This window comes from Mastacembelus armatus, chromosome 11 (genome assembly GCF_900324485.2).
Source record: "Mastacembelus armatus chromosome 11, fMasArm1.2, whole genome shotgun sequence".
NCBI lineage: Eukaryota > Metazoa > Chordata > Actinopteri > Synbranchiformes > Mastacembelidae > Mastacembelus > Mastacembelus armatus.
Genome location: NC_046643.1, coordinates 10,612,308 through 10,622,039, shown reverse-complemented (window position 1 = coordinate 10,622,039; position 9,732 = coordinate 10,612,308). Strand labels below are relative to the sequence as shown.

Sequence of the window (9,732 nt, the reverse complement as noted above, 5' to 3'; positions counted from 1 at the left end):
CTTGGATGCCGAAACTGTGGCGTTACTGTCAATAACACCCCGTGTAAACCGCTCCGTCACAAGAGTTCCGCTTCAAAAGGTCTACGTTTTAACAAACGTTGTTTAATAAAGTTTTTTTACACACACACACACACACACACACGCACACGATATCGCTCTAGATATTTTTTTCGTATATAAATTATCTAATAGAGTGCACTGCTGCGTAATGTCCACTAGATGGCAGAAGACAATCACAAACCGATGAGAGGCTACTGGAATTTAAAAATAGAGGCATTTTATTGATTGCCAATTTTTTGTTTATTAATATTTTATTAGCTCTAGGGCTTAACTTGGCCTTGTTTGAGCGCATTTCACCCGAATGGATGTCTGGAGATTTGAACATTGGTCTTCTGGAAGATGTTGGTCCCCACATTCATTAAACCACTCTGCTGCATCTGTCTTGTGTCAGTAAATAGCACTGTGGAGAACCATGCATTTACAGTATACAAATAGGAAATGGTAATATTGCTCTCTAGTTGATAGCTATTATGGCACAAGTGCTTAATCTACCACACTGTGTTTCTTTGATGGGGCAACATAATTCAGGCTCTTTTAGCACTGTAAAAGATTTCAGACTTTATGATTGCTTATCTGTTTTGCCTTGGGCTGATCAAGGCAGAGAATAACTGAAAATATATAACACTATATGTGTGTGTGTGTGTGTGTGTGTGTGTGTGATTACAAACTAAATGATTCATCACATTATACTGAAATTGCTCTATCAACAATCAAATTGCCACAGTATACACACATTGCTATATCGCACTGCATTATCCTCTTGCCAAATGTTGACTAAGGGTGACTGGTTGCAGCTGAGCTAGCTGCCAGCCCGACAGCCTTGCTTGTTAAAAAAAATCCCCTGGGCCTTTTGGATTTCAAAGGTTGAGGCGACACTTTTGTCACAAGGAGTTTCCAGACAGCCACTTGACATGATCAGGGGCATCTGTGAACCCTTGAGACGATATGATAAATGACAATGTAGCAAACAGAGATCGAGCCAAATAATATGAGGAAGTGAGAAGGGATGGAGGGAGGAAAGAGGGGCGGCTGGGTCTTTTTTGGCTTGCCTCGGATCGTGCTGAATTGTGGTATATTTGTGCGACAAAGACAAAACAGACGCGCTGTCATCAACACTTGGGTTGAAAATAGATTGTGTTCATCTTGCTATTGTTGTCCCTCCTCACTCAGTCTCAGCGAGACAGGATTTGGACAGGATTGGCAGGGTGAGACGACCTCTCAGTGGAGGATACCCATGCATCTATGGTTCTCATCACACGAGTGGCAGCTAGATGATAGCTGGGGATGCAGCCAAACAGCTGTGTCTATATAAAAAAACATTTCTATTATGTATTATTATGTACTGCTTCGACTATGCATTTATCAACCTCTTGCGGTGACATCTCTCTACCTGCTTACATTTTGTGAGATAAATTCATTCAAATGTAATTGATCATTGAAAAAAATGAAGAGATTTATTTCAAACAGAGCCTGTGTTGTTTTCCCTTCCCTGGACAAAAGAGTATACAGATACATTTTTGACTGTGATGTTTTGTGAACATGTCTTTATACCAGGATGATAATGGCCCTTGATATTCACTAAGTTAAACTGGTTCTCTTACCCAACAGGTATAATCCTGTTGCCTCACAGCAAGAAGGTTCTAGGTTTGAATCCTGTTCAGCCCTAGGGCCTTTCTGTGTGGACTTTGCATGCTCTCCTTGTGCCTGTGTGGGTTTCATCCCACAGTCCCACAGGTTAATTTGTGGCTCTAAATTTCCTGTAGGTGTGCATGTGATTGAGAGTGTTTGTCTATCTCTATGTGTCAGCACTGTGATGGACTGTGATGGACCGGTGATCTGTCCAGACTGTACCCTGCCTCACGCAGCGTCAGCAGGGATTGGCTCAGGCCCCTCCACGACCCTAGAAGGATAAATGGTAACTAATTGATGGCTGGATCTGGATTTCCTAACCTTTCCTGGCCATATTTTTGTCAGCTGAACTTTCATTAAGGATTTAAAGGATAATGATAAAGAGACCTTTCTTATTTACTGTTATTTATTTACCTATCTTTGTGATTTTACAATGCCAGTGCCATTTTCCTGAGGCATATTATAACACTGTGGTTAGAACAGGCTAAAGCTGCATGTAATGACTCTATAATTATACTATAACACTTTTAAGATTGCAGCTAAGCACAGTATTTTGAAAGATTTCACTGTGTAAATCACTGTGTAAATGTAAAATACCTAGATTTACCGTGAAGAAGGTACAACATGTCAGTTTCCAAGTTTGAATAATAAAATTCAACTGCAAAATCATAGGTTATATTTCTTGACACATTAAATCCTGAAGTAATATCTTTTTTATACTGGAATCTCTGAACAGTTTTATTTCTTTGACATTGATTCAGATCACATTAATCCTAACCCGATAATTGCAAATTTTCTCATCAGGATGCATCTCGCTTGAAACTCTTAAGAACTGAATTTAGGATTATTCAGTTCTATTGTATTTGTTGATTATATAGTGTATTAATACCTCTGATGTCCATGGACACATTTCCATGTTTGAGAGTGAAGGTGAGTGCATACATATGGTGACAGTAGGCCTGCAGCTCATGTATAAACTATCTGTTAATGTATTACTTTACTGTTCTTGTTCTTGGTGGTAACTGAAAGATAATGAGTGTATGAAAAGTGTCCATGATTATGTAACATCAGAAATGGAGACACAGAAAAGCTAAGATTACTGGGCTGGGTGTCTGCAATGCACTTTGCTGTTGTCTAGATGTCTAGCTTTGTTTATGTGCAATTAAATTAGCTTTGTCCCTGAGGGTACCTACTTGGCAGGAGAGTGGCAGATGACAGACAGATGACCTATTCATTATTAGCACTGCAGCTTTAATTTTTTTAAGATATTGAAATGTCTGGTTTCTATCTGTTTCTGTGGTGTATATTATTTATACTAGATGTGGTATAATTTAGACCAGAGTGCATATTAACATAAACACCTATAAGCCCTTCAGGATTAAAGTCATCGAGTATTATGATGTTAGAAAAAAGAAGTCCTGAAGCTTTAAACTGTAAAGGCATTCAGGGTCAGTCAGTAAAAACTGTGTGCAGCCAACTAAACATCCAGCCAGGATCCCTCACCTCAGTTTGACCTCCTCTCCTTCACAGTGCCTCTCCGGTCACTGTATCACACAAAGAGGGTGAGTTCAGCTGCAGGTCTTTGAGAAGGCCATAGCAACTTACATGCAAGTGTTCTTAGTAATGTGATTTCTTTCAAATAAGTTCATCTCATCAACAGGCTCAAGGTTATGGAGACAAATGCGACAGCACAATCTTGAATGTATAGTTATAAGGAAGCTGTAGTCATGTAAGGACACTTTATACGCTCATAAAAGCACACTTTTTCATGCAGGCGTGAAATGTTTTCTCTAACTGGAAATATTCTACCATTTTAAAAGGTGGAGAGAAATTCCTTAAGCTTCCACCACATTCCTTTGTGTGAATCCCAAAATTTTCAATCGACTTATCCAACTGGGGAATATGAGTGAGTGCACTCATTTTACATCTTGCAGTGTGCAAAATCACTATCTATTTAAGCTCAGCAAACCCTGTCCCAGGAGCAGTATAGCCAGAAGGAATGATCCAGAGAGAGTCAGCACTTTTACACACGGAAAGAGACAGTAGCAGCTGTTAGTAACACAATCACACCATGCATAAGCATCTTTTATTTAATGAGTAATATCCTTATACTGTGCAGATGAGTTTACACAAATGGGACTTACTGCTTGTATGGGGGTTTTAGGCAAATCGTCAAAATGCAATGTGCCTAAAAGGAGCAGAGGAGCAAATATTGAATATTCCAGAACAAATGAGATACTGTTTAGAAAAACAAGCCTGTTTCTCAGCTAGAAGTATATGGCACAGACAAATTAAGCAAGAATATGAACACTATTGTTTTTGAGATTGTGCATAGAAAACTATTTGTCTAGATGATAACTAAACTGTGTCTATGAAAAGTTACAGGATATATCATTTCTTATCTTACTCCGCCTCTTGAACTTATCTGCTGTAACCAGAATAATTTAAGTCAACACAAGTTGATACAGCACAATGCAAGTAGCCGGAGTGGAGCTTGTTATCATCTTATCACTTGGAAGAGAGCCTCGGAGCGGATTACCAAAAAAACACACAGATTTTATCTAGCTAGTAGTAAAGCCATTCATCAAAGTAGAACACAACCCTGTGCGCCAAACTGCCTGCATGACTTCATAACGATGCAGTGTAAGAGTGTGTGTGTGTTTGTGCATATATGCCTGTGTGTCTGTAGAGTGGAACCTATGTAAACAAAGGGGGTTAAATTACAGCATAGCTCTGGGGTTTTAAATAAATACTAGCAGGGCCTGTGAGCTGCAGACAGTCTTTACACACATACACACACATACTGTAAACACACTACCATTGTCTCCACCGCTGACAGAGAGCTAGGCATCCACTATAGCTGATGATCAAGCAGGCAGCAAAAGCCCTCACTGACACAACCATAGTGCTTATAAGTCACATCTGCATTCTGAGCTATCTGCTGTGTTTGTGATACGAAATGTTAGTCACCACTTGTCATCCAGTGGCTGCACTTATAAAGTTAGAAATAGCTACTGGTGCCTCTTGAGTATACAAAGAATTTGGCAATAGTTTGGCCAGGCTTAGATCCAGATGACACTGAAGTATATTGAGGCCTATTTTGGATACATATCAGTGGATTGGAAAATAAGAAGGCCGGTGTATTTGTAGAACAAAACGTTTAGAATCTGACAGCAGGATATAAAGAACCTCTGATGCAAATAAACTGCACATATTAAAGATGCCAGATACAAATATCAAATGTATAGGTAGTACTTAAGGCTCTTATATCACACACAGGGGATACTGGATCTTCTTATCCCCACACCAAAATGATTTCTTCTGGAAATAGTAGCCATCCATATGACTTATCTTCGCCTCCATTCTAACATTCCCCTCTAAAACCTTATAAACAAACAAACATATATATAGAAACCAAAACTAAAACGCTATGTATTGATCTGCTGATATTTTGGTTTATCCCTTCTGGCATTTATGAATCCTCCTTTTATAACATCTTCTATCTTGAAATCTGGTTTGCACATTGGAACCACTTAGGTCAATTTATTTAAGGGCCCCTTCCTCAGTTTTGGATCCTGGATAATCTACAGCTCCTCAGAGCTGAATTCATGCTTTCTCTAGACATACAAAAGGCAAAGATTGCAACTTTTGAGGATAAGCCCTGAATTTCAGTTAGTGTGCAGCTGTTCCATGTAGCTCAGTGCAGCTGGGTTTGATTGGCATATCTGTTGTGTGTTTGGAGAGGATGATAAGAGATTCTCAAACTCCAGGGGGATAATATGGGATTCTTTGTCTCAGGGATCAAACCAGAGCTTTGCCTCTTTGCCTCTGGAGCGTGCTGGATTCTGAATTTGGATGTGACGCTTTTAAACTCCCGTTAAATAAAAACTCTTCCTTCTTGCGTGTGCTGTAAACTACTGGTGTTACAAAATAAAATCCAAATTTGTTTGATTTGACCTAAACCGCTTCGCCTACAGTTACATAACTGCAGCAAATAAGCGAACACGCAGATTAAATGCATCACATTCATTTTCCTGATTGTGCAAAATGAAACCCAAAAAGGCGTGTGTGTGTGTGTGTGTGTGTGTGTGCGTGCTCTGGTGTGTGTGTGCGGTTGCCCACAGTGGTGTGCTGCAGTCCGCTCCCTGCCGTAGTTGAGTAAACTACATGGACATTAGCGGGCGCAGCGGCACAACCACCGAGCCAGAGTGGATTAGAACAGCGTGCGTGGAGGTTCCACTCGAAAAAAAAAAACCCCCACTGGGACCAAGTGAGAAACCCCTGCGTGTACAAGCAATAGAGGTGTACAGCTGCGAAACAGCAGAGGAAAAAGCTGTTGGTGAAGTGAGTAGTGCTGTGTTTTGTGCGTGAAGCAGGGAGAGCTCGGCGGGAATGGCTTCATCTCCGTGCGGCAACAGTAACTTTGACTCCGGGCTGGAAATCAAAACTCGCTCGGTGGAGCAAACGCTTATTCCTTTAGTGTCCCAGGTGAGTAACGGACAACAACACGTCGCGTCGTGTCTCCTGAACCTTGTGTACTTTTAACACGCACTCCGGCTGCACTACAACAGTCTTGTTCTGACTCATGAGGCCAACTTTGCTCCCGCTGTTTACCTGTTTGTGTGGCAGACTGCATGTTTCCGTGTTGTGCTGCGTTTAAAGACTCTCCCACGTGTGGAGATTTGTACATTGTAACTAAACTATACTTACACTGTAACCAAGCTATATGTATTATCAGTAACGACCGCGCACTGCAGCCTGCTGCTGTCTACTTCTTACAAGCTGCACACAGACTTCACAACATACTCTGTGTCATCAAACTTTCAACATGTAAGGCATCCACTGAGCCATGCAGCCTAAAGAGAGGTTTTCTTGTTGTTAGGCAGGACTTGGTTGAGAATTACATAACAAGCTACTGTACTGTAAATGGGGAAGTAAACGTTTCAGCAATTAAACCAACGACCCAAAAACCAATAAAATGACGATTTAGGGCATATTAGTGTCTTATTTTGCTGGAGATCATAAGAAACTGTCCTGGAAGAACTCACACTCAACAGGAATCACTCTTCAAGAGGGCATACAAGTTTTTTTTGTTTGTTTTTTTTTTTTTTTTTTTTTTTGCTCCCCTTTGCCAGTCCCCACTGTGGCTCCCCTTTCTCTGATGAGCCACATTCAGGGCATGTGCTTTGTTTTTCAATAAACACAAGACGATGAAAGACCCACTTAGGGCCACTGCAGTCTTTCAACAACTCTTGTGCTGAACACTGGAATCAGTAGCCCCAGCTTTAGAAGTATGGTGTTTAGGCCCATCAGTTAATTAATCATTGTACTGTATAGTCAAACAAAGTGGGCTAAAACTCCTGGGGTGTTTTGTAAGGATTAAAAAAAAAAAAAACCAAACAAACGATGATGTCATTTTTAGGCTGTTCATTTCCATTTGAGCAACAACTGCGGATGTTTTCTAATGTTGCATGTCACCAAAGGTGGGAGGTGGGTTGGATCTACTTAATAAGGCAATGAGCACTAGTCTTATAAATGCAAATATCCCCTTGTTGTGCAGGGGGCCAAAGGGGCGGAAACTTTTAAATGTTCTGTTCTTTCTACTGAGAGACAGTGGTGGAGAGAGGCATGTCACCGCTGGGTTAACAGAGTTTGGACAATACCACGATGGAAAGTGCCTGACCCCTGGGGTCTGCTTTTTGTGCATGCTGTTCATTTGAAATCATTTTGATTTTCAGTTTTTTCATAGGTACACCAGAAAAGTTTAGAAAGAAATCAAGGGTAAATCTCCAGGTAAACTTTAACCTTTGATGCAAGCGGCAGTTTCTTTAAGAATATTTATAGTAAGCACTGGTGGAATATTGTGGAAAACTATCCAGTAAATCTGCTGTACTCTGTGTTATCTTAATAATATTTATGCTGCAGCAAATTTGTGGTGCACTCCTGTCCACTGAGAAAGACTGGCTGTGCTCCAGTCTATACTTTAGAACAATGTTCTGTACACTGTAATGCATTCAGATTATTACGGTCCACTACTGAATAGTGCACTTCAAGGACAATGTTTCCTAACTTTCTTTTCTCAGTGTGAGCCATGTCCCCATAGCAACATAGCCCTCCAATCCTGAAATAAACAGCTCTTCTAAGGAACGTCACATCCATATGTGATATTTTGCTGTTCTTGTTGTGATGTCATTGGGAGGATGGTCACTAAGTCAGGGATGACCAGACCATTAGTTTCTCCTGTTGACAGTGCAGATTACTCAGACATAGAGCTTGTAGCACTTCAATGATTTGTTGATTAATTTTTCACTTGAATAATTGAATTTTTTTTTTAAATAGAGATGCCACATAGTTAGCTGCCAAAATGTGAACATTTGCAGTTTTTTTTTCTCTTTGATTCAGTTAAGTATTTTTGTCTTTTGGTTGAACAAAACAAGTCCTTTAAAGATGCTGCCAGTGGCTTTGGGAACTAGCAGTGGACATTTTTTGCTCTTGCTGATATTCTATAGACAAAATGATTAAGAAAATACTAGTTGTAGCAGCATACTGGCTAATATGATATAGGAGTATAACACACAGCTGAAAAGATTTATTGTTTTCTGCATTTACCATATTAGTGTGTTTGAAGCATGTGCAGAGAATCAAAATCACTGGCTACTCTGATTATTCGCTTAATGTTGGTAACATAATTTGGTTTAGGGGTTTACGTGATGGTTCTGAGAATCAGTACTGCCTTACATTGGTTTTAATCGAATTGTTATAATAAGCGTGGGTTGTGTTTCTACAGATCTTGTTCTTAAAGAGTTTTGTATGTATGTGTGTGTGTTTTTGTGTGTGCATTCATGCTCATGTGTTACAGAGGTCATTAGATAAGTATCAAGGAGGAAATGAAAAAGCAGTGTCAGCCAGAAAAGCTGGGGTTTGATAAGATATTATGTTGTGAACTATCCCCTTCTTTCATTATGTATCTCCTCTCCTCTCCTCTCCTCTCCTCTCCTCTCCTCTCCTCTCCTCTCCTCTCCTCTCCTCTCCTCTCCTCTCCTCTCCTCTCCTGGCTACCACTTTGATATCCTAAGGCCTCTGTTATCAGCTTCACTCCCACCAGGGTGTAATTATAGGCCTGGGAGGCTCCTGGCCTTGCACTGCGCACACAGACACACACATGTACGCTTTAGATAGACACATGCACACAGTCCCACCCACCTCTTTTCATGCTTGTATGTTCACCTGTCAAACTGATTCTTTGTGTATGCATTTATCTTTTTGACATCAAGTCTGAAAGTCAACTTCATTCTCAGCATTATTGCTGCTGTGATTTTGCAATTTAAATTCTGTCTAAATGTGTCTGAGTCCTGTTTTCATAATTTGGCCAGCTGGATGTTTCCTGGCTGCACCCTCCATCATTTTGACCATTCACTTCACCCCCTTTCAAAACAGAAGGAGGCTTTTCTTAATTTAACAGGAGCACTCTCCTCAGCTAGGGGATTTCTTAATGTGCTTTACTTTACTTTTTCCTTCTGCCATCTCAACACCAATGGACTTGTATTGTGAGTAGCATGGTAAGGGTAATGAATTGCACTGTGGGGCTCACACAGAAAGAAGGGAAACTAAGCGAATGCGCTTGCTCTTGTGTGTGTCCTACCTGTGATGTGGTCTGTAGCCAGCTGGAAGGCAATTAGTGATAATCTGGCTGCTTTTTCCGTGCGATCTCATTCCTGTTTTGAAGCAGTGATTAGTGAAATAACAGTTCTGTTCCTGGGTCTTTATAATTGAGGTGTGTTCCTAGTAAAAACAGCCCTGTCTTGGTGTGGGCATGGTGGTCCTCAGGCTGAAGAGGGGTGTTGTTTTGACGAAAAGATGTGTGGGAACAAAAGGGCAAGAGAGTAATATCTGAGGCTTTGATCTGATAGGTGAACATTTAAATACTTGTATCACGTTGGCCTTGTTCTTGCAAAGAAATGCCAGCTCCATCGTTTCTTTTTTTTCCCTTCTGCAAGGCCAAGCCAGTAGTTTCAGCTATAATTGGGCCTTCAAAATCTGATC

The 9,732-nt window shown here is 40.6% G+C and overlaps 1 protein-coding gene across 2 annotated transcripts in view; it reads left to right on the top strand.

Moving 5' to 3' along the window:
- Positions 1-5,822: 5,822 nt before the first annotated feature.
- Positions 5,823-9,732, top strand: part of ctnnal1 (catenin (cadherin-associated protein), alpha-like 1) — a 44,306-nt gene continuing 40,396 nt past the window's right edge. Inside the window, exon 1 of one of the 2 annotated variants that reach the window (XM_026300468.2) lies at positions 5,823-6,177. In XM_026300468.2, the coding sequence (XP_026156253.1) occupies positions 6,082-6,177 (96 nt within the window). In that variant the 5' untranslated portion in view covers positions 5,823-6,081. The remainder of the gene's footprint in view (positions 6,178-9,732) is intronic. The other variant, XM_026300469.2, reaches the window with a different exon arrangement.